Source organism: Dipteris shenzhenensis, chromosome 32 (assembly GCF_047967505.1).
Source record: "Dipteris shenzhenensis isolate YYH24624 ecotype China chromosome 32, Dip_SZ_1.0, whole genome shotgun sequence".
NCBI lineage: Eukaryota > Viridiplantae > Streptophyta > Polypodiopsida > Gleicheniales > Dipteridaceae > Dipteris > Dipteris shenzhenensis.
The window spans coordinates 14,419,435-14,445,276 of record NC_141627.1 but is presented as its reverse complement, the minus strand read 5'-3'; the positions used below and the strand labels follow the sequence as shown (position 1 = coordinate 14,445,276).

The window sequence follows — 25,842 nt, the reverse complement described above, 5'->3', positions numbered from 1 at the left end:
GATGGCTAAGATGACGGGAAACCACACAAAAAACTGGGATTTGGAGATGAATCAAGTTTTGTGGGCATACAGGGTAGCGGTGAAGCACAGCACTCAATTTTCTCCATTTCATTTGGTATATGGGAAAGAAGCAATACTGCCATTGGATGTGGAAATAGCAGCTTTGAAATTTTTGGTTGAAGAAGGATACGAGCCTGTAGACAGTTACCACGAGAGATTACTGGCACTGCACGTGATGTAATTAGACAGGGATTTGGCTTTTGAGCATTATGCTAGAGTACAAATGTGGAGGCAAGACTTGGAAAATGCAAAAATCAAGAAAAAAGAAATCGAAAATGGAGACTTAGTTCTCAGATACAATAGCAAACTAGATAGTACATTTCATACTGCTTTTCAGACCAACTGGGAAGGTCCATATAGAATGGAGAAGAAATTTGAAAATCGAACTCATCAATTGACTCGTTTAGATGGTAAGAAACATAAGAAGAGAGTCAATGGTATCCGATTCAAGAAATACTTTGCACGGTTGATGGAAGCACTGAAAGAGTAGGATCATGAAGATGTAGAGCTGTGGCAGAACCAATGGAAGTCAATATAAAATGAAAAAGAAGAAAATCTGGATCTTTCATCTCTTTTTGGCTCACTGCTGGACATGAATGTCACAGTAGAAGAAAGGGGCTGCTAGAGATGTGTGGATAAAAATGTAAATATGCTTTTTACTTGTTGCATGCTGATGGGTAGGTACGTAGCTATGTACATAGCTAGTTAGTGGTGGCTTTGAGCTATGAATACTCTCATAAAAGAATCTACGCTGATGTAGATATTTTTCTTGAGAAGGTAGATACTCTACGGGGACTTTTGGGAAACGATGAAATGCAATGTGGTTGTACCAAACTTCCAGAGCAAGGGTGTCCAGTGTGTGGTTAAGTCAAATGTATTTGGGGTCATGCAAAGTCAAGTCATGAAGGGTTTTTTTATATTTTCCTGAGTCAATGTGCACTTGCATGTTACAAGAATTTGATATGTTCTGCTGTCCATGTTAAGGGGCTTTTCATGCGGGTTTATGGGGGTGCATGCAAGCTTTAATGTGCATGCTAATGTGTGTGGGAATTGTGTGACTAAAAGGTCCAAAATGTGCATTTAATGTGCCTTGGGGAGTATTTGCATTTTTTTAATGGAGAGTGGTAAATTCCCCGTGATGACGTGGCTGGAAAAATTGGAAAGTGAGCATGGGCATGCAAGGTGTCTACGTTGAGACTAGAGGCTTCTGGTCAATGAGCTAGGAGGATCTCAGAGGAAGCAGGGGCGTCATTTTTGGTTCTGGGAACTGCGGGTCGCGAATAGGCGCCATCAGTAGGAGAAGCAAGGAGGAAGTTCACAGGACCCAAGGTTCTGCTGGGGAGGTGTGGCCGGTGTGGAGAGCTTCTGGTTGGTGGTGATGGCAACTCTACTCTGCAGGTTTGGAGGCTCGTGGGTGGCGTAGGTGAGGAGATGAGCTGGCTAGGCATCGAGTGATCACACGATTGCTTAGAGACTGAGGGCAGAGAGGCTTTTTGCTAAGCGGGTGTTTTATGAGCAGAAGAAGCCCCGGGTGCTGACAATGATCACGTGCATGAAGGGCTGTTGCTCTTGTAGGAGGTTCAGAACTTGGCCGTGGGATATCAAGTGCTGGGGCTCTTGTTGGAGGTGTTGGATGGAGGATACATGATAGAGAACTATGTAGGGAGATCGAGGATTGCGCATAGAGAGAAGATACCAGTGAGCTTCTGAGAGCGGAAGGGATGATGTGCATATTCCAGGAGCAAGGCGCTATCGCAATATATGAAGCTCTGTGAGCAGTTGAGGACGATTAAGAGGTGAGGAGCAGGGTGTGGAGCTTGGGCATCAGAGCAAGATAAGCTGCAATAGGATTTTGATCATGAGCTGAGTGATACCAGTAGGGGAGTTACTGGAGGCAATGAAAAAAACAAAAAATGTATTTTTATTTAGAGGTAGAATCATAGTATGATACAGTGAGCTTCAGCTGGAACTTTTAGTTTGAAGAAATCCTCAACTTTGAAACACAAGGTGTGTGGCACATACTGTTGTATGTAAATGATGAAGAGTGGCAGGGTGTTGTGTTACCAACAATGGAAGATCTCCCATAAGAATTATCTGGATGAGTCTTTGTACAAATGTTGAGTTTGATGAGTGGATATAAATACTAAAAAACAGGAAACTGTATATTCATATACTTGATCTTGGAATTGGGTCTGTCTGTACAGAGCATTGAATCAGGTAATGATGTACATGTAGAAATCTTATACTCTGAAGTACATGATTGTATTTGGACAATCTTATCATATGCAAGAGAAGAAGAGTGAATTAATATGCCATTCCCATCAACAGGACCTCTTATGGGGGTGCATGCAAGCTTTAATGTGCATGCTAATGTGTGTGGGAATTGTGTGACTAAAAGGTCCAAAATGTGCATTGAATGTGCCTTGGGGGGTATTTGCATTTTTTTAATGGAGAGTGGTAAATTCTCCGTGATGATGTGGCTGGAAAAATTGAGAAGTGAGCATGGGCATGCAAGGTGCCTACGTGAATCTGGACTGGAGGCTTCTGGTCGACGAGCTAGGAGGATCTCAGAGGAAGCGAGGGGGTCATTTTTGGTTTTGGGAACTAGGGGTCGCGAATAGGCACCATCAGTAGGAGAAACGAGGAGGTAGTTCACAAGAGCCAAGGTTCTGCTGGTCGACTGTGGCTGGTGTGGAGAGCTTCTGGTCGGTGGTGATGGCAAATCTACTCTGCAGGTTTGGAGGATCGTGGGTGGCGTAGGTGAGGAGATCGGATGGCTAGGCGTCGAGTGAGCACACGATTGCTCAAAGACTGAGGGCAGAGAGGCTTTTGGCTAAGCGGGTGTTTTATGAGCAGAAGAAGCCCCAGGTGCTGACAATGATCACATGCATGAAGGGCTGTTCCTCTTGTAGGAGGTTCAGAACTTGGCCGTGGGATATCGAGTGCTGGGGCTCTTGTTGGAGGTGTTGGATGGAGGATACATGATAGACAACTATGTAGGGAGATCGAGGATTGCGCACAGAGAAAAGACACCGGTGAGCTTCTGAGAGCGGAAGGGATGATGTGCATATTCCAGGAGCAAGGCGCTATCGCAATATATGAAGCTCTGTGAGCAGTTGAGGACGATTAAGAGGTGAGGAGCAGAGTGTGGAGCTTAGGCGTCAGAGCAAGATAAGCTGCAGTAGGATTTCGATCATGAGTTGAGTGATACCAGTAGGGGAGTTACTGGAGGCAATGAAAAAAACAAAAAATGTATACTTTCAATTACTTCTTGTAAGGTAACCATGATCTTTAGCTACTATAGGAACAACAAGAAAGCAACTATGCATCATCAAGTGGGCATGGTGACGACAGAAATGAGCACCTTTTTGTGATGCAGCATATGGTTAACTCCATGTCAGGAGATGTTGCAGCTTGCAATGATGTTTGGTATGTTGATTCAGGTGCCTCTAACCACATGACCAGTCATGGTGAGTGGTTTCATGATGTTAGAAATTTGGATAAGCCAGGTTATGTTGAAACAGGTGATGATACTGCGCACCCAATTACGCAGGTTGGTAAAGTGCCATTGGCTATGCAGGATGGCAAAACGAAGTACTTGGCAGATGTACTTTATGTTCCAAAAATCACTAAGAACCTGGTTTCAGTTGGCCAGATGGTTGAGCAAGGTCTGCAGGTTAGATTTAATCCTGATGGATGCTTTGTTGAGGACCTGAAAAATAAGTGCCGCTTGGTTGCGAAAGGCAACAAAAATGGCAGAATGTTCACCTTGGATGTTGATATGCCTGAGGTGAAAGCTGCTATGTTTGCGCATGGGAGAGGTGTCATTGCAGATATTGAGATATGGCACAAGCGCATTGGGCACGTGAATATACAAAGGCTGAAATCTATGCAAACGAAAAACATTGTTGCAGGTTTGCCTAAATTCAGAGTTGAGGGAATGCAAAAGGTATGTGAAGCATGCCAAATGGGTAAGCAGGCCAGACATGCATTTCCCAAAAATGCTAAGGTGAGCAGAAGACCTTTGGAAGTGATCCATTCAGATGTTTGGACAACCAAAACTGCTTCTATTGGTGGATGCCATTATTATGTGACGTTTATTGATGACTACACTAGGAAGGTGTGGATTTATTTTATGAAGCACAAAAGTGAAGTGTTCAGCCATTTCAAGGCTTTTAAGGCCATGGTTGAAAAAGAGAAAGGTGTGCATATTAAAGTGCTAAGATCTGATGGAGGGGGAGAGTATTTTTCAGAAGAATTTTGTGAATATCTGAAAGAACAGGGAATTCAAAGGAAGTACTCATGCAGGTCTACCCCTCAGCAGAATGGGGTTGCAGAAAGGAAGAACAGGCATATTGCAGAAGTAGGACGGGCGATCCTAAATGAGAAAAACATGCCTGATTATTTTTGGGCTGAAGCAGTAGCAACTGCTGTTTATATTATGAACAGAACCCCCACTGCAGCTGTCCATGGCATGACACCTAAAGAAATGTATACAGGCCAAAAACTAGATATTTCTCACTTGAAGGTATTTGGTTGCATAGCTTATGTTCATGTTCCTGATGAGAAGAGAACAAAGCTGGATCCAAAGGCAGAAAAATGCATCTTTATTGGATATGCTCAGCACCAGAAAGGGTATCGCTGTTATAACCCTTCCACCCGCAAAATGCAAGTGAGCAGAGATGTTGTTTTTGATGAAATGAGCAGCTGGTATGCACCAACTGTTATGGTAGGAGATGCAGATGCAGGAAATGGGAATGCTGCAATAAATGCAGAGCAGCAATCTCAAGCCTTGAGTGGACCCAGAGAGTCCTCTACTAGTGGATCTAATGCATGGACAGGGAGATTGGGATCTAGTGAATCGTCACATGGCAGCCCTGATAGTGTTGTGCAGGTATCACATAAGGGAAAAGAAAAAGTGGACCATGCTCCAGTGTTTGATGTGTCTGTTGGTAGCTCTCATGTTGATGGAGAGTCAAGTGGCTCTGAAATGAGCCTTGATGAGGAACTTGGGATTCCTTCTGTTGTTACACCTGGTGCAAGGAAAAGCAGGCATGATTTAAAGACTCCTGCAACTGATCCAGTTGTACGGAGGTCCACTCGTATTAAGTATCCTGTTGACAGGCTGAGATATAATGGGTATACAGCACATCACTATGCTTATATGGTCAAGGTTCTAGAGGAGCCAGAGCCCACATGTTTTGAGGATGCAGCAGGGCATAAAAATTGGGAAGCAGCTATGGATGAAGAGATGGCTGCCTTGGATGCAAACCCACTTGGGATTTGATGCCTTTGCCTCATGATAAGAAGGCTATTGGCTGCAAGTGGGTTTACAAAGTAAAGCACAATGCTGATGGGTCTGTTAGCAGGTACAAGGCAAGATTGGTTGCCAAAGGTTTTGCGCAGACATATGGAATTGACTATGAGGAAACTTTCAGCCCAGTTGCAAGGATGGCAACCGTGAGAGCAGTAATTGCTATGGCTGCTGCAAAGGGATGGTCTTTGCATCAGATGGATGTGAAAAATGCCTTCTTGCATGGTGATTTGCAGGAAGAGGTTTATATGATGCAGCCAGAAGGTTATGAGGATAATTCACATCCTGATTTTGTATGCAGGTTGCGCAAAGCCTTGTATGGCTTAAAACAGGCGCCGAGGGCATGGTCAGACAAGATAGGGCAATATCTTGTCACTATTGGATTTCAAATTTCCAATTCAGATTTTTCACTTTATGTGAAAAGGACAAACAGAGGGATTGTGCTTATAGTCATCTATGTTGATGACTTGATTATTACAGGTGATAGTGATGCAGACATTAATGAAGTGAAGCTGCTGTTGAAGCAGAAATTTGAGATGAAGGATTTGGGAGAGCTGCGTTACTTCTTGGGCATTGAGGTTATTAGATCCCCGAGTGGGATATGGCTGTTGCAAAGGCAATACGGTTTGGACATGCTGTCCAAATATGGGATGACAGGCTGTAAGCCTATCTCTGTTCCATTGGAGCAGAATGTGAAGCTCAATGCAGAGACAGGTGAGCTTCTTGAAGATATTACTATGTACAGGCGCATAGTAGGTAGCTTGATTTACATGACTATAACCAGACCAGATTTGAGCTATGCTGTGGGGCTGGTGAGTCAGTTTATGCAGGCACCGAGGAAGCCACATTTGGATGCGGCTAGGCGCATACTGCGGTATGTGAAGTCCACATTGCATTATGGACTGTTTTATGAAGCTGGGTGTGCATTACAGGTACATGGATACACAGATGCTGACTGGGCTGGTAGTGTCTCAGACAGGAGATCTACTAGTGGTTTTATGTTTTCCCTTGGGAGTGGTGCCATCAGTTGGAGCAGCAAGAAGCAGCCAACAGTTGCCTTGTCGAGCACAGAGGCTGAGTACAGGGGTGCAGCAATGGCTGCATGTGAGGTAGCTTGGTTACGGAAGCTACTTGCAGATATGGGACAGTCAGTTCATGCAGTAGTTGTCATTCATTGTGACAACATTAGCAGCATCATGCTTGCTAATAACCCAGTTTATCATGCTAGAACGAAGCACATTGAGGTGCATTATCACTTTGTGAGAGAGAAGGTTCCAGCAGGTGAGATTGATCTTGTCTATGTCAGCACTGAGGAGCAGGTGGCTAACATTTTTACGAAGGCATTGGGTACCGAGAAGCTTCGCAGATTTAGGAGCTTGCTTGGTGTACGTGAGATGGATTTGAGCTTGAGGGGGAGTGTTGAGATATCAAGCTCTATCCCCGATATATCTCCTGAATGACTATCATTTATGTCACCGCCTATGTTAGTTGTACTCGTGGGTAGTTAGACTACCACATATGTTTTTGGTTTGGGTTCACATATGAACCACGTATTCTAGGTTTTGACATATAGGGTATTTCCCTCTTCTATTGTATTGTTGTTGTATGCAAAAAGTGAAGAAAGGCTTCACCCTCCAAACCTTGTGTCCTCTCTCTTTTGTGTGTTGTGAAGAAAGCTGAACTTGAGTCTCCTATCTCTCTCCCTCATTCTTTACACATCCGAGGTTGCTCTCGTGGATATTGTTTATACTTAATAGAAGTCTTTTTCATTAAAAAAAAACAAAAAAAGGGGAGCTTGGCTAGTATTGTGATACCTTTGCACTCACTATTTGACAATCCCTCAACTTGATGTTCCATGCCACAAATAACTTCACTCCGTGGAGGATAGCTAAATACAAAGCAAGGCGAATGGAAGAGGAGAACGAGCAACTATGAGAGACATGTGCCTCCTTTGAGGAAGACTAGAAACAAAGGCAAATTGAAGCCACAAGGGTAGTTGAGAAGCACCAACAGCAGTTCATGAGGTGGACGAGAAGCAAAGAAAGACGCCGAGGCATTGAGGGAGGAGATCAAGTGAATGAAGAATGAAAACTAAGGCTGTGCCACATCAGCACAAGCCAACAGCGACTGGGTCAAACAGGAGAACATTAATTGAAAACCAACATTGACAGCCCATTTGCCTTCTTTTCTGGTGCCTTCATCTTTGCTAGTTTTGAGCTTTCCTTAGCTAATTCTTTGTGAGTCCCTCTACCACGCACACCTGTAAACCTTTCAACTTGTTGGATTGTTTAAGAAATGCAAAGATGGCAAGGCTTTGATCAACTATTTTAAAGCTAAACCAACAGACCCTCAGTCTATAACTGATGTATGATCTGCATTTGTTTTCTTCTTCTTTTGTTTATTGGTTGAACCAGGTGTAAAGGGAACTTGACATGGTTATATATTGTCTTTTGATACATAATACCAAAAAAATTTATTTGCTAAAAAAAAAAGAAAACCCACATTGGCATGTTGGAGGCACAAGTCAAGATGGCCGATGACAAGGTTCGAGTGTCTAAAGCAAAACTCATGGAGGTCGAGGTCTGATTGGCAAAGGAAGGCTCAAGTATCTTTGAATGGATTTGTTGCTAGTGGGATGAGCTACAAGCCCAGCTTGAAGAACCTTAACAATTGCTCAGTAAATTGTAGGAACCAGAAAGATTGAAGACCCAAAACGAGGGCAAAGGAGGGGTAAGAACAACAAGGGCATGTGCATCAACGACACCATGAGTTTTCTCTAAGGCAACCATCATCAAGAAAACTCTTAAGTTCAAAAACGAGTCAAGGTAAGGGCCTAGAAGATTTGAGAGGTAGTGGCAAGTGACCGAAGACACTATTGGACAACCTTATGCGACTTCAAAAGGCACACGGAATGAACCAACTCATACTTGCCCTAAGATAGCAAGGGACTTGTATTATGAAATGAATTGAGTGTCAGAGCTGGAGGCAACTTAGATAATTAACCTCCTATACGAATGCAAATCAAGACACCCAAGCCACAAGGACATGCCTTGAGCAACAGTTGGGGCAAATGTTGAATCCCAAATTCAACATATCAAGGATTCAACTAAGTCTGAAGGCAAATGCTCTGCGAGCAAGCAACAAAGAGTGAAGAAACGGGGCAAAGGCAGGGCGAAGCAACTCCTTCCTACCCATTAACATAGTCTACATGGTGCTGAACCTGAGATGGATGTTACACTATAAGACAAGGCCGAGGCGGGAAAGGCTGCAACTGTCAGAGGATTTTGGCAGTTGCCTAAGGATGGCAGCACATAGGATTTACAAATGTTGGGAATGTCAAGAGCTGAACCGATATGATGTAACGGCACCTACTCTTCTGATGGCTAGGTGCAACTGATTGTATGCATATAAAGTCCTAGAGTCGTAAGAGTCAACGATTCCAAGAACTTCATCAAAGGACACCCGCATTGACAAAACACCAAGTACTAGAATGAGTCAAGGTGGAACACAATAGCAACAAAGGAAAGAGACTGAGGCCAAGCTGTGAATGGAGCAGCAGAGAGCTGAAGATCTTTGACAGCAGCCGGGTTTCCCTTAATAAGGAATCCATTGAGTTGAAGGTGCCAGCCATGCCCAAAATGCCAGGAACCCATCAGCAATGCTGTGCGTAGAGCACAGCCTCAATCCATTTTTATCTTGATTGCTATTTGGCTAAACAATGGAAGATCATTTCCAACTTGCTGTGCATCTCTTTCTCTTTCTCCGTTTCATTTTGTTATCTAAGCTGTGCATTTTCCCCCTTGCCCCACACACCTACATATACTGCATATCCCTTTAGTCTCGTGCACTGCAAAGCAAACCATCACTGGTTTCGCACACCTGGAGTGAAGCAAGGGTGATGGGACGAACTGTGGCATCAGCAAGCAGTACCATGATTCGGCATTAACAGTATATATTTCATATTATTTGCAACATATGGTTTTAAGACTTTCTAGTGTTTAATAAAATTTGACTGCATTTGGAGGTAATCTGGCTCAATCCTCTTGTTATCTTTTCCAGGGGTAATGCAAAGCAAAAGCAGCTAATCTCTGCATTGCAGAAAAGTGAAGCAACCATGAAACAGGATGCCTTGCAAAGGAAAGATCTGGACCTAGAAACTGGATATCCTTGTGAAATTCCAGAATCAACTTTTCAAGTATCATCAACAGGGGCAACAGTGAATTTAAATTCCAGTGTATCCCTTATTTATTATTATTGCTCACAGTTGCCAGGTGACAGGTAATTCATTAAGGGAATTTGTGAATTTATGGGTACGTGTAATAAAGTGCAGACAAAGTAAATAATGATCATTGAGCTTCCTAAAGTTTTTTTTTTTTTGCAAAAAGGGACTTCTATTAAGTATTAAAGAAAAACCGTTAGAGCAAGCTCCATACGGGATACATCATGCAATGCACAAAAAGCTCAAGAGCCAAAAAGAAAGGATTGAGGCTGATAGTGCCATCTCAATCCGGTAGAAACCTCCGAGAAGAAGGGAGAACCTCTCCAAACTCGAAGAAATATAGTCCTTCTGGAAGAGGCTGCCCGTGAAGGACCCTGCATGCTAGCCCATATGGCTATCAAAGTGTGAACCGTGTCAGACCAAATACCCGTGAACACCTGTAATGGGTGTATCTGGGTGCCATCCAAGGCCTCAGTACATCTGGCTCTCCAAATGCGCCAAGAGGAAATGCTAGCCAAAATCTCCCAAGAGGTGTCCACTGAAACATGAGAAGCTCTGAAGGGAGTAAGTGGTACATCCTGTAGAGAGCAGGGCTCTATCACCTGCCGGCAGACCGAGAGTGCCCAAGAAGAAGGCTCACCCTCATAAAACACCTGGGGCCTGGTAAGAGATAACCATGCGACTGAGCCCCAAGTCATGAAGAAAGGGGAAGTGTGAAAGATGCTGATTATCCAAGTAACCCCTTTCCAAACAGTCCTCGCCTGACTGCAGTCCCAAAGGCAATGTCGCACTGACTCCTCTGCAGAATGGCATCGAGGACAAGTGGGATCAGCCCCAAATCGTGATCTCCACAGGTTCACTGCAATCCCTCCATGAATAGAAAGCCAAAAGAAAAGAGTGATCTTTCTATTTCTGAGGGATTTTCAGAGCTGCCTCCAAAAATTTCTACGCAAGTTTGCGGTGATGAAGAAGCTTTCCCAATGGGGGGCTCTGGAGGGAATCCAACCCCTACTGTTCAGCTGAAACCTCCTGGCATTACCAACCGTGAAACGAAAGAAGGGAATTTCCCTCTCTCGGTGCCCATGATCTAACCAGAACCTCCAAGATCCCAAGGCCAAGAGTAGAGGGCCGGGGTCTAAGTACCACTGCAAGCCCGCTCCAAGGTCCACAAAACCAGCAATCCTGACAGGCTGAAAGGCAACGTCAAGAAGAATGCCATCCTTGGATGTAGAAAGTAAACCTCCATCCCCAACATCAAAGACCAGTGCGTCGTCCCCGAGACCTCGGAGAGCGATCACCTATAAAGGAACTGATGTCCTCAAAAAAGCCCCCATCCAAGTGGTGGAAGTAATAGGCAGCTCAACTGTCCATTCCACCGGGATGGCTGCATCTATCTGCTGAGTCCTGCGGAGCTTCCTAAAGTATTCAACTTGACTCCATTTGGAAATCCTATTTTCATTCTTTCGGTGGCTTCTGCATTTCAAATAAGCAGTACCAAGATCTCAGTCATCACGTAGTAATTCCAAATACAGAGGATAGGAGGCTATGGTACATACCAGAATCAACTTATTAATCTTTGCAATCTTTCACCTTTGCTTTCACATTGTTGAGAATCAAACTGACATTGGAAATGTCCGTGCAGGTACTTTTCACCACGTCCCCAATTTAACTTTGATAGCAAAAGATCTAGCTGCACTCTCATTCTGCCTCCAAATGCACCAATAACTGATATAACAGTATGTGGAGAGTGGGCAATTCTAAAACAGATGGTTTGTCTGGAGGCATGTAAAAAGTTACATGATTTAAATGCTCTTACGGATTACTTACTTCCATCAGACGATACAGACAATGATGAAACTTTGCAAGGTGGGTCGCATTGGTGACTACGGATAAGAGTTTCTAAGAAAGTTATCACCTTTTGATGTATAAATCTGCTTTTTCTGGTGGCCTTTTCTTTGAAATTCAAATCTTTAATTTCATCATCATGAAAACCTGAGTTCATTTGCATAAGGATATCTTGGCCGATGTCACCTTTGAGACCTTAATTCTAGTAAATCTTCTAAAGAGATATGTGTCATTCCATTTATTGAGGGGAAATATATGCCATTCTAGGACAGTAACAGTGAGGCTGGTGAGGTAAATATATCCCTAACCTTTCTGGTATCATTGAAATGGTCATTAATTTATTTGGAGCTCCGTCGTTTCCCTTTCTGGATGTAGAAAAGATACCATAGCAATCCCATATCGTCAACAATGAAATGCATTGCCCAGACATCCAGTGCATCTACAATAGAACAATGCAGTCTTGTATTTTTAATCAAACAGTGTAAAGCTTTTGCCTTTATTTCATCCTTTTAGTAGTGAGGAAAACTTATTGATCATAGAGGAAGGGAAAATCAATTTTTTCCAAAATACTTATTGAAAAGTAGCTTGTTGTTGTTGCTCATTCTGAGCTGTTTTTTCTCATGCTTGACATGATGTACTGCCGCACTTGAGCTTGCTTTGTGGTTTTTATTCATACTTAATGAAGTACTTTTCTTGAAAAAAAGTAGCTTGTTGACTGTTTTCACAAAAAATATTAACAAATTTTATTTTTCTGCAGATGTGAGAAGGGATGCAGAGATTCACCCATTGTTCATACCAGAAAGCCTAAAAGGTGACTGGGCTTTTTCAGGACGGACAACTTATTTTAACTCTTTCATTATCTCGCTCAAGTGCAAGCCGCCTTCTTCATGGAACTTCATCCAGACTCTCTTTCTTGTTGAGCGTTGCATCGATCCAGACATAGCAAAATTAACTATACCATTAGGCTCGGGTAATGGCATTATCTTTGCAGAAGTAAAACCTGGTGGAAGGGTTAAGCTTCAACCTGATCAGGTATTTTCAGACAACAAGGGTGCAAAACACTTGCATTCATTTCATCAATTTCTGCAGAAAATAGGTGTACATCCTTGGGAACATTGTTTAGACCTAACAGAACTATGGATTAGTCATCTCATTGTTGTAGGTTGAGGCAGCAAGAAGATTTCAAGAGATTGTTCTGAACCTGTTAATAGAGAAAACATTGGATATTCCTTATGAACGTATAACATGGATCTCTGATTGCCAGTATCTTCTCCTTCCACTGCAAAACCATGATATGGTGTCTGATGTAGATGTCTCAATTATTGATTGGAAGTGCATATTTAGTGCTTCTTCATCAGGAGCTTTTGAGGGATCAAGCATTGCCATAGATGGTTGCACAAACTTGGAGGCCAGTTCAAACGAATCATCACCTGAGCAATTGGTGAAGTGTAATTCAGGAAAGGAGGAGGACCAGAATCGTATCTATACGGCAAATATGACTATGCATACAGAGAAAATCGTGGATTGTGTAGTGTCAACAAAACATAATGGAAAGCATTACTGTGTTGCAAAAATCATACACAGCATGAATCTTCATTCACCATTCAGTTCACACAAAGGCACCTACAGCAGCTATTCTGACTATTACCAAAAAAAGTATGTTTTGGGAATGTTTGTTTGTGCTTTAAGATTCATCATGGAGACAATGAGACTAGCTCAATGTCCCACGATATTTCTTTGATCTCACAAGGTGGTTTTATATTTGATAGGTATGACTTGCATTTGAAGCATCACCAGCAACCACTTCTTCAAGCATTCCCAATATTTAAAGTTTCGAATCTGCTTTTGAGACATCTGCAGGTTGTCTCAGATTCAGGTTTGTTATATCGATCTTTGATTCAATTGTTTGCATTCTGAACTCTTTTTCACATAATACATCTAATTAAAAGGACAAAGAAAGAAACAATGATACGGTATCAGGAGAATCTAGAGCTAGGGCTTAAACTTAAGCGAATTTAGGAGTTCTAAATGAGACATAGCTAGGGCTGGGTCTTGACACAAAGTAAAGACCAAAAGTTTGTGGTTTGCTCTCTAGAGTTCCAGCTCACTATTTTTTTATATGTCAAAGAAAAGACTTCTATTAGGTACGAAATAAACTCTAACAACAAAACTTATGGGAGAAGTACATCATGCAATGCACTAGAAAATAGACAACCTAGCAAACTTATGGGAGAAGTACATCATGCAATGCACTAGAAAATAGACAACCTAGAAAATTTTGTTTCTTGACTTGCTTGTTTATTTTTGCTTAGTCACCTGCTTCCTTTCTTCTTTATTTCTTGTTTTCTTTCTCTTTTGTTTATTTGACGTATTTTAGTAAGCACTAGGTTCCGCGGGTCTTTAGAAACCCAATATAGCTGCTTATGCTTGGGCACTGATGATGACATAAGTGTTGCTTTGCTTGCTAAGTATGTCTTTCTTTCGTTTTTCACAAAGGTTTTTGTTTACCTCTTATTTTTTTTCCTTCTCTTTCATTTTCTCTTTGATTTTCTGTGTAGATTTTTGATCTTTAGAACAACAAAAATCTAAATTTGTATGATTGGACTTATTCTAGTCTTACAAAGGTATATATAGCTGTGTAGATTTTTGATCTTTAGAACAACAAAAATCTAAATTTGTATGATTGGACTTATTCTAGTCTTACAAAGGTATATATAGCAAGGCAAAATCAAGATCTTGTAAGAGAGCTAGAAAATATCCAAGGTTGAGACTAAAAGTGCCACCTTTGAAAAGTTCAAACCTTTGGCCATTGCTGCTCTGCCCCAACTCTCCCTTGCTGCTCCCCCCGTAGCTCTCACCTCAGTCCCCCGCCCTTCAGCCCCTCCCCCTCAACCGTCAGCCCCTCTGCCTTTCCTCTCCCCCTCAGTCCCCCCCCCTTCAGCCCCTCTGCCTCTCCTCTCCCTTTCCCTCCCTCTTGCGGGCTTCCTTCCCTATGGGTTGTCCCTCCCCCCCCCTTTGCGGCACTTCTGCCCCCCCACCCTCAACCCACCTTGTTAGAACATGAAGTCGAGTGTGTTTTAGTGTGTTCTACTGGGAGTTCTAGTAGAGTCTTATGTGTGAGTGGCATGTGTCATATTGGGAGATATCCCACATACACTTTGGTATTCTAGTGTGTGTCTATCCTATATATGATTGTACTTGTGTATCACAAGAAGGAGTCTACTTCAAGCTTATCAATGTGGAGTCTTTCCATTTTAGTCTATTGCTCATTTCCATTTCCTTATGTTTCCATTTGAGTATTCCTTAGCCTATCCTCTCTCTCTCCCTCTCCCTCACCACCATGTTCCTTCATGTGGTATCCGAGCCATCCTTCCTCCTCCCTTTCTTTCTTTCTCCATCCTTCCTTCTCCTAGTTCTTTCCCTCTCGCTCCTTGCTCTTCCAAGAGATTGAGGTGAGGGAGTCCAAGAAAGAAGAGCTACTCCCCCTCTTTTCTCTTGGAGGAAGCCCTTCTTCCTTCACTCTTAGCCTCTCCATGAGCTGTGGATTTTGCTGGACATTGGAGCTGATTCGTGGAGTTGGAGCTGCTGCGTGTGTTGCGGATTTTGCTGTGCCATCAACCTCGAGTTTACTGCAGATTTGTGCTTAGATTTGGAGCAACTTGGTCACCATTCTTGTGGGTGTCTTCGTAGAAGAAAAGACAGCTCGTTTTTTGCTCAAAAGCGGCCCGTTTTTTGCTCAAAAACAACTCGTTTTTGCTATTTTGGGGGCGTTTTTGTGAAGGAAATCGTTGCTTACTATTGTGGAGACGTTTCTACTGCTGGTCTCCCTAAAAACGACCTCATTTGGAGCTTGTTTTTTAAGAAACGACCTACTTAGAGAGTATCATTGTTGCTGCTATTCACGTCGTAAGAATGCCGCCATCTGCCCGACTGCAAGCCGAGCTGTTGCTATAGTCCATACTATTCTAGCCTTTGCTCCAAGCTTGCACTTCAGCCCGTATTGCTGCAACATTTGAATCAAACATGGAGTATTCCAAAGCCAAAATTGTCATTGAAAAGTTTTATGGTAAGAACTTTCCAACTTGGCAAACCAATTCTACTTATGAAGGAAGGTGTGTGGAAGATGGTTAGTGGCAAAGATAAGAAACCTGAATCTGATGAAAAGATGATTCTAGCGTGGGAAACTCTCAATGAAAAAGGTCTTTCTATCATTGGTTTGGGTTTGTCTAATGACGTTATTCATCACTTGGATTTTCATGACACTGCGCATGAATTGTGGGACAAGCTAGAGCACTTATTTGGCAACAAAATTTCAATTCGAAAGTATTTCTTAGACAGGAATTCTTTAAGTTCCATACGAAGCATGAAGATTATCTTAATGCTTATTTGAATCATATGGAATCCCTCATCACCACTTGCTGCTTTGAAGGCCCATGTTGGGGAAGATGATCAGGTAGTTGTCCTCCTTTCTAGCATTGAGGATATTCCTCAGTATCGTGATATCATACCAGCACTTCATGTAGCATGGGATATGTCCTTGGATGAAATGGTTGCAATGCTTCTCACACAAGGACGTCCATGAGGAGCAGGCATTATATTCCAAGGGTAAGAATCCATTCAAACCTTTCAAATATACGTATTTAGAGGACCGTTGTCTTCAGAAGCTTGCCAAACAACAATCCAAGGAGCATGCTAACTTTTTTCTTTTTTTCCAAAAGATTACTTCAATAAGTATGAATGAAAACCGCAAGAGCAAGCTCTAATGCGGGAGTACATCATGCCATGCATGAGAAAAGAGCTAGCTTAAAAAGAGCTAAAAAAAGTCCAAGGCGGAGGTTGAAAATGCCACCTCAACCATGAAGGAGGCTCAGAGAAGAAAGGAGGTTCTCTCCAAACTCTAAAAAAAGTATCTTTTATGAATGTAGCTGCTTTGAAGGATCCCTACATGCTCGCCCAGATGGCCATCAATGTCTGTATAGTATCAGTCCATATACTGGCCATAGGTTGAGAAGGGTGAACCTGGGAACCCTCCATCGCCTCCGTACATCTGGCCCTCCAATATATATATATATATATATATATATATATATATATATTCATGAAAAAGACTTCTATTAAGTAAGAACAAAAACCCGCGAGAGCAAGCTCAAAGCGGAATACATCATGAAATCATGAGGATAATAAAAAACCCCTCAGAGTGAGGTGGAAAGAAACCAAGGCTGAGGCTGAAAGTGCCATCTCAACCCTGTAGTAGATTCAGAGAAGAAAGGAGAATCCTTCCATTCCCTGAAGAAAGAAGCCCTCCTAGCTGAGGCTGCACGGGAGTCCCCCTGCATACCCGTCCATACGGCCATCAGAGTGTGTACGATGTCTGTCCAGATACTAGCCAATGTGTGCGAGGGATGAACCTGAGTACCCTCCATAGCCTCTGTGCATCTGGCTCTCCAGATATGCCAGGCTGCTATGCTCGCTATAATCTCCCAAGAAGTATCCACAGAGGCATGTACAGCTCTAAAAGGACGGTGTGGAACCACATCCAACGAGCAGAACTCAACCCGATGACGTCGAACCGAAATGGCCCGAGAGGAGTCAACTCCCTCATAGAAAACCTGAGGTCCTGTAAGAGAAAGCCAAGCCACCGAGCCCCAAGTCATAAAAAGTGGGGAATGGGCAAAGTGACTGAAGATCCTGGCTATCCCCATCCAAATCAATCTCGCTTGTTTGCAATCCCATAAGCAATGCTGAATAGACTCCGAAGCAGAAAGGCAACGAGGGCAAGTAGGGTCGACCTCCAAAGGTTCAATGCAATCCCTCCATGAATAGAAAGCCAAAAGAAGATAGTGATCTTTCTATTCCTGTGGGATTTCCAGAGCCTCCTCCAGAAGTACCTCTGCTGATCCGCAGTAATACCAATTGTCTCCCAATGAGGAACTCTGGAGGGTCTCCAGCCTCTACTACTGAGCTGAAATCTCCTGGCATTACTGACCGTGTAACGAAAGAAGGGGATGGTCTTCTCTCGATGCCCCGCGTCAATCCACTCCCACTCTCCGGGGTCCCACTGTAAATACCTAATGGGAACTCCTCCATAGAGCCAAAGTCTCCAAGACCCGGTGGAGAGTAACTGGGGGTCAGGGTCTAAGAACCACTCTGAATCTGATCCCTGCATCAAAAGGCCTACGACCCTGATAGGCTGAAAAGCAGACTCAAGCAAGATATCATCTGTAGATCTGAGCAATCTGCCACCATCCTGGACACTGAAAACCAAAGCATCCTCCTGTGCATCTCGGAAGGCTAAGACCTGAAGTGGAACCCCGCCTCTCGAGAAAGTACCTGCCCAAGTGGAGGAAGTGAGAGGCATATCATCTGTGTCTATCCAAGCCTCTGGAAGGGCTGTCTCAATCCGCAAGATCCTCCTTGCACTCCCTCTGAGATGTCCTGTCAACCTTGACCTGGTTTCCTCTGGAAGCCTACGGAAAGCTTTCCAAGATCCCAAAGAAGAAGCAGGTCCCCTCTCCCACCTGGCCCACTGCATGTAGAGTGAGGCACCCAGTGGTCTGCCACGATCATCTAAAATACTGTCGTTCCACATGATGGGCTGCCTATCAATCTCTTCCCGGGAGGAAGGAGGAATCCTCCGAAGAGAGCTTCTGAAACTAGCCCAAGCTTTCAGAATGGCAACCATGAGAGGGGATGAAGGTGATCTGAGGTGTGCTGAGGTGAAGATCCATCTAACACTGCTCATCCAGTCTCCTCCTGAGGAAGGTGTGCACCTCTGTATGCTGCTGATAAGTTGCAATGCTAGCAAGAATCTCCCATGATGTGTCTACCGAGCCATGAGCAGCTTTGAAAAGACTGAAGGGAACATCCTAGAGAGAACATGACTCCACAAAGTCTGACTCTGATTCATGTCCCTCAAAAAACACCTAAGAGCTAGTAAGAGATAACCATGCCACTGATCCCCAAGTCATGAAAAAGGGTGCTCTATGAATTATGCTAAATATCCTGGCAACACCTTTTAGATCGTCCTCGCCTGTCTACACTCCTAGAGGCAATACTGAACTGAACTGAACCAATTGCTACGTGGCATTGAGGACAAGTAGGGTCAGCCCCGAACGTCGATCTCCACAAGTTCACTGCAATCCCTCCATGAATAGAAAGCCAAAAGAAGTAATGGCTCTATTCCTAATAGCTTCGATTTTCCATGCATCAGTATCAGCAGATGAAGCGGGTTTGGATGGTGTGGGTTTGTCAAATGCTTGAGTAAATTCTACCCGGCTGAAAGTGCCATCTCAACCCTGAGGGAAACTCAGAGAAGAAAGGAGATCCTCTCCAAACTTTGAAAAAATTAACTCTTCTGGTAGTGGCTGCTCTAGAGGATCCCTACATGCTCGCCCAAATGGCCATCAAAGTGTGTACTGTGTCGGTCCAAATAGTGGCCATAGCCTGGGAAGGGTGAACCTAGATACCCTCCATCGCCTCTATACACTTGGCTCTCCAAATATGCCAAGCTACAATGCTAGCCAAAATCTCCCAAGGCGTGTCTACTAAGGCATGAGCAGCTCTGAAAGGAGTGAAGGGAACATCTTGGAGGGAACAAGACTCCACTAAGTGTCGCCGTACAATGAGAGTGTACAATGAGAGTTGGATTTGGATCATGTCCCTCGAAAAACACCTAAGGGCCAGTAAGAGATAACCAAGCCATTGAACCCCAGGTTATATAAAAAGGTGTTGTATGAAAGATGCTAAAAATCCTAGCAACACCTTTCCAGATTGTCCTCGCCTATCTACACTCCCAAAGGCAATGCTGTACCGACTCAACTGCCATGTGACAACGAGGACAAGTAGGGTCAACCCTGAACCTGGATCTCCATAGGTTCACTGCAATCCCTCCATGAATAGAAAGCCGAAAGCAAAGAGTGATCTTTCTAAACCTGAGGGATTTCTAGAGCCTACGCCAAAAGTTCCTCCGCACAACTGTGAAAATCTAAAAACTATCCCAATGTGGCGCTCTGGAGGGCCTCCAACCTCTACTGCTGAGCTGAAACCTCCGGGCATTTCTAACTGTGTAGCGAAAGAAGGAGAAGCTCTTCTCTCGATGCCCTCATCAATCCATTCCCACTCCCCTGGGTCCCACTGCAAGAACTTGATAGGGGAACCACTATACAGCCAGAGTCTCCAAGACCCCAGCGCATGGAGGATAGGATAAGGGTCAAGATACCATTGTGAGTCCTTGCCCCACTCCATGAAACCTACAATCCTCACAAGCTGAAATGCAACCTCCAAAAGAATATCATCAGAAGATCTGATAAGTCTGCCTCCCGATTGAACATCAAAGACAAGGGTATTCTCATGTGCATCCTACAGTGCTATAATCTATAAGAGAATGCCCGTCCTTGAAAACGGTCCCCACCAAGTGGACTTTGTGAGCGGCATGTCATATGTGTCAATCCACTATGGCGGAATGGCTGCCTGTATCTGCTATATCCTGAGTGCACTCTCTCTGAGGTCCCCAACTGCTATAAGTCTCTGATCCTCTGGAAGTCTCATAAAGGCCTCCCAACCACCTACAATAGAAGCAGGTCCCCTCTCCCATCTAGACCACTGCATATGACGTGACACTCCAAGTGGCGTGCCATGGTTATCCAAAATCGAGTCATTCCACATGACTGGCTGCCTGTGAATTTCTGCATGAGAGGGGGGTGGAACTCTGCGAAGTGTGTTTCTGAAGCAGCCCCAAGCTTTTAGAATACCAACCATGAGAGGGGAATGGGGATATTTGATATGGGCTGAAGTAAAGATCCATCTGCTGCTGTACAACCAATCTCCCCCATGAGAAGGGGTACAAGACTGAATGCTGCGTGAGAAAAAATCCTTCCAGGGCTGTCCAGGCATCAATCCACGTACTACAAACTTTCAGAGCAAGGCCATACACTGCAAGTTTGGGTCAATAATATTGAGACCTCCTTCTCCTTTGGGGAGAATGAGGGTCTCCCAAGCCACCCTGGCTGCAACATCTAAGGTGCCATCTAAACCGCTCCATAGGAGGTTCCTTATAGGTCACATGAGCTGAGCGATACAACCTCTAGATCTCCACCAACATGAGCAAACAAACCAGGCAGTGGCCAATATTACCTGGTTCACAACCACAACTCTGGATGCAAGCTAGCATCTCACCCAAGTCCCATACACCCTGCAAGGCTGAGGTAATGTGATCCCTAATCTGATCCCAAAATATAATTAAAAATAAGGGGGTAAGTCCATCTGAACTAGGACACTTGCGTTGTGAAGGGCAGAGAGAGTAGTTTTGAACTCTACGTTAGTGAAGGGTGCATCAAGTGAAACAGTCATATGCCTTGTCACCAACCTAGGTAAGTGTCTCCAAATAACCACTCTAGCATCATCTGTGGCCTGAGTGTCAGGATCTGCTGTAAGAAAGGAGTCATAGAAATCGGTGGCAACCTGTAAGACGGCATCTGGATGTGTCTGAAGAACTCCACCTGAGTCAACAAGCTGTGAGACGCACTCCCTACTATGTCTAGGGCCAAGAGTAGAGAAGAACTGCTTGTTGACACTACCTCCCGTCAGAGTCCAAAATAACTCTCTGGCATGAAAGACATACTCTGCTCTCTGATCTAAGAGTGACTACTGATGAGCCCTTCTTGCTGCAGCAAGGCACTCCTGAATCCAACCATCTGTAGGCCTCCTCTGCTCCTCCCTCTGGAGGGCAGCCAATTGCTGACGGATCCACGTATCTCATGCCCAAGGATCTCACCCCTCCTGATATGAGCAACTGAAAGATAAAAGTCGCTAATATCAGAGAGGGTTGCGGCTAAAAGTCTGAAGGAGAAAGTTGCCCATCTTGCGAATGAGATACCCAGGTACTCAACACTGTCTCTGTAAGGCCCTCCTCTGCATAAAAGGAATCTGGAATCCTATTACTGGCAGAGCAGTGCCTCACATGGGGATTTGAGACCATCAAAACCACTGGAAAATGATCCGAAGTGGACACCCCAGTTGCAATGCAAACAGTACCACCTTTGTCAAGAGCCCAATCATCCACGTAAAATCTATCAATCCGTGCATGTATAGGCATCTGCAATCTCCTATTTGACCAAGAAAACAGGAGAGAATGTGGTTGAGTGTGGAAAGCATCATCGTGCCAAGCATCCCTGCCACTGTACTGAAAAAGGAAGGCATCCCAAACTGCTCTCTCTAGGGAGTGAATGCCACCTTCCCTACCACCCCTTTTGTTTGACGGCATTTCAACCATGTTGAAATTGCCCCCTATAATCCAAGCATCTGCAATATGTGACCAAGAGAGTAGTTCCTTCTAGAAAGAACACAATCCCCTCTAGATTTAAAAGGTTTAAGAGACCAACCTTATGCCAGACCTACCTGGAATACCAAGTAACGTGTCGTCTGTCCTCTAGGGATCCAGTGAAACGCCAGGAAAATACCCCACTGTGAGCTGGCTCCCGGATCCGTAAGAAAACCAACTGACTTATGCCAGTTGATTTTCGCCCCAGCGGCTAGGCAGAAAACCTCTAAAGATAGTCTCACTCGCTGCAATGACTCGATAACATCCTGCACATACAGGGCCGTGTCATCTGCATACTCGGAGTCCAGAAGTTCTACTTCGTCCCGAATAGGGAGGTGCATCCCATGAAGACCAGTGGTACGGGCTCGTAGGAAGTGAGTCATGGCCTCCGCAAAAAATAGGAAGAGGTAGGGCGCAAGCGGGCAGCCCTGACACACCGAGCGCTCGAGGGTGAATCTCTCCCCCATCCTGCTGCTGATGATAACCCAGCTGGTCTGTAGAGACTAGCAATACCTCTGATCCACTCGTCCGGAAAACCGAACCGAGAGAGTGTACCTTCCAAGAAGGACCAGTCTACCCTGTCGTACGCCTTCTCAAAGTCAAGAAGGAGTATGACAAGGTGCTGGCCATTGTGCTGGGCCCACTTCGTCACCTCTGAGAATGTGAAAATGTTGTCCAAAATGCTGCGATCTTGGACAAAACCAGTCTGGGTGTTATGGATCAAGTCATGTAGCAGGGGGCGGATGTGGCTACTGATCATCTTGCCGAGGATTTTATAAGCAGTCGGGAGGAGGGTGATAGGGCGCCACTGTCTGATCTCTTGATGGTCCCCCCCTTTGGGGACGAGGCAAATCAAGCCTGTCGCAAGGCTCTCTGGCATCTGTCCGCTAAAGAAGATATGCTGGAAGGCTGCGAGCAAGGGCTGATGGACTTGCTCCCAGAAGGTGGTGAAGAAAGCTCTAGAGAGCCCATCCTCACCTGGGCATTTCTGCCCATCAATAGCGCTCACCGCATCCTGCATCTCTGCCACAGTGAAGGGGGCGAGAAGGGTTTCACTCATGCTAGGCTGCACGAGCGACGGTGTATACCTCCACACCTCCTCCCTGCAACAGCGGGCATGAGGGTCTGGGGGCTCCTGCTGGAACATGGATCTGTAGAAATCTGTCGCCAAGTCCCGGACCTCGTCTAGATCTGTCCTGACACTACCATCCTGCGCTCTAAGAGATCGGAGCTGTTCCCCTGCTGACCTCTGGCCATGAGTCCTGAAGAACTCTCTGCACATCCTGTCACCTTTCCTAGCCCAAAAGGACTTGGAAGCATGAAACGAGAACTTTGAGCATCGCTGGGTGATCTCCTCTAGCATGGCTTGGGCTCTAACCTCCTGTCGTCTGAGCTCCTCAGAGCTTGGAGAAGATTGTTGCATCTGCTGTATCGAGGCAAGATCTCGTTTGAGACCCCTCTCCTTCGCCCACCACTGCTGCCTGACCCGAATCGCCTCCTGCTGACAGATGAGACTAGACTCAGCAAGAACCTGAGCTACCTGAGCTGCCATATCCCCCATGGGGTCCCAATCCTGCTCCCACAGGTCCACTATCCTGCTGCGAACCGCTGCTCTGGAGTAGATGGAGTCTGGGATCCGACACAAGCGTGGAGGTAAGGAGTGAGAGGCTGAGTCCAGGACTAGGATGACTGGGGCATGGTCAGAGAGGGTCGTCCCTGGAACCACTCCTGACTCTCCATCTCTGCCTAGCGCCCAATCGCTGACATAGAAACGGTCCAACCGCTCCAGAAGTCTACCTCCCTCCCTCCTGTAACCCCAAGAGAAGTCCAGACTCCCTGTCCATCTGCAAAAGGAAGGCTCCCTCCAACTGTCCCGACCTCCCACAACAAACAAGGAGTCCCAATCCGCTTGCTCCGCCTGAGCTATACCGAGGAACTCTGGGCCCCGTCCCTGCTGATCCTCTAAAGTCTCAAAGTTATTGAAGTCCCCTCCTACAATCCAAGAATCCATCTCTGGCAATAAGTCTGTCAAAGAGCTCAAGAAAGCGGCTCTCCGTCTGAGGTCGGTCGGGGCATAGATATTGAGGATGCCGATGCGGGATCCCTCAATATTCAAGCCCACCCAAAGCGCTCGTCCTGGAATCAAGGTGCCAAAACCACACACATGCTGAACTAGAGAAGCGTCGATGGAGGTTCAGACACCCCCGCTCCTCCCCTGCTCGCCAATCGAAGGTTCCCAGTAGGTGTGGAAGTGTCCTGTGAGGACCTTCCCACACTTACTGGTCTGAGAAGCCAAAAGCTTGTGTTCATGCAATAGGAGCACATCTACCCTTCCCACCAAGGCTGGCTGGAGCTCCTGTCTGAGCACCATCTTCCTGGGGCCGTGGGTTCCTGATGAGTGGAACCCGTTGACGTTCCAAGAGATAATGCGTATACTCATGAAGAGGGGAGATGGGCCACAAACAGCTGTCTGCTTGCGGTCGATGTCGAGGTGGTCGGAGGATGTCCAGTGTGCAAACGAAGGCGCTTCTGTGAGGGTTTCGAAGGAGAGGCCGGATCATCGGACCCATCCTCTAAAACGTTCAATAGAGGGGAGAGGCCCTTCGTCCCATGGTGGTAAGATCTCTCTAACCAACTCGAAGCCTCCGCCAGGGAAATACTGTAGAAGCCCGCTACCTCTGAGGTCCTCCAAGGGCGGAGGCCTTCCGCGTAGATCCACTTCAGAGGCGGTCGAATGATGACCAAAAGGCGGAATCGTTTGGCGTTGTGGCGCCATCTCAGACGAACGTCACCCTCCTTCCACTGCTGCTGAAGTAGCTCCACTGCTCTGCTACCGATCCAGTCCTGTACCTACTCTTGGGACTGATCTCGAATCGTCTTCCAAACATTTTCATTCGTCCATTGCTCATTCCCGTCACAGGTGATAGTGAAGGAATAGGTAGGACCATCATGGGGGGCAAGGACGGACACCTTACCCTCCGTCCCCTTTCGAAGGAAGAAGATGCTGATGTCTAGGCATGCAGGGAAGGAGCCAATACCAGCTGCATCCAAATAATCCCAAGGTCCTGCTCGGTAAAACTCCAAAGGTAGAGCTCTAGGAGCTGCCCTTGGGTGTGGGGACGAGGATGAGGAGTCTGAACCAGATAGAGGGGTGCTGGCTGTCGAATGAGCTGGAGTGGTGCTGGCCATCTGCGGGGAAGGGCCTCTCCCCTCCACCGGGCCAGGAGGGATAGGCGCGGAGGAGGTCTGTGCTGGCTTCGGGGCCGCAGGCGGATGGGGGGGTTCCCTCGGGATCATGCTCAAGGGAGAGAGGGGGGCTGAAACCAAAGGTGCTGGGGGGGATCCCGGAGGGGGGGGAGGTAGGGGGACCGACGAGGAGGGGGGGGGGGGGCAAGGTGAAGGATGAGGGGGGGGGTGGCTGATCTTCTCCTTCCCTTTCTTCTTCCCCTTACCGGGCTGCTGCTGATTGGTGACCACAGGGGGCTCTTGCTGTAGATGGGAAGGCTTTTTTGGTCCTGTTTTGTTTCCTTTCCGTTTTCTTTTGACCTTAGTCCAGCCTTCCCCTTTGGGAGGGGGTGTCGATGCCTGGCGGGGGGATCCTGAGTTGCATGGATGGGGGCCATCTGAGGTTCTGTCCTCGTGAAGCGAGGGCAGGAGAGCGCCTGGTGCCCGAAGCCGTGGCATCTCAGACATTGATCTGGGCGACCAGTGACCATAATGCGCTGCGTGACCACACCTGTGTCCGTCTCAATCTCGAACTCCGAGGGGATACCCTGCGGATCTAGGATTGCCACTTTGACACGTGGCACCCCTTGGGCTGCCGCCGCATCAACGAAGGTGTCCTGCATGAGCCAGCCAAAGTGTGCCCCCAGGTCCTTGATGATTGGGCGAAGCTTTGTTGCGAGGCCTGGGAAAATGAGGGTAACTGGATGGCGAGGAATTCGGAAGCGGGCATCGAAGTCCGCTGCACTGAAACCCCTATACCATGGGACCATAAGGATGATCTTCCCACCCACAGAAGTAGGGGACCGTCTGACCATATCGCTCGCAGCCTGTGCTGAGGAGAGCTTGAGCCAGAAGATACCA

The 25,842-nt window shown here is 45.8% G+C and overlaps 1 protein-coding gene across 1 annotated transcript in view; it reads left to right on the top strand.

Annotated features, from left to right (window-relative positions):
- DCL2 (dicer-like 2) overlaps positions 1-25,842 on the top strand; it is a 361,432-nt gene that overhangs the window by 224,469 nt on the left and 111,121 nt on the right. The window contains exons 13-17 of the mRNA XM_087370403.1: positions 9,434-9,652; positions 11,236-11,459; positions 12,196-12,470; positions 12,601-13,094; positions 13,208-13,314. Of these exons, the coding sequence (XP_087226529.1) occupies positions 9,434-9,652; positions 11,236-11,459; positions 12,196-12,470; positions 12,601-13,094; positions 13,208-13,314 (1,319 nt within the window). The remainder of the gene's footprint in view (positions 1-9,433; positions 9,653-11,235; positions 11,460-12,195; positions 12,471-12,600; positions 13,095-13,207; positions 13,315-25,842) is intronic.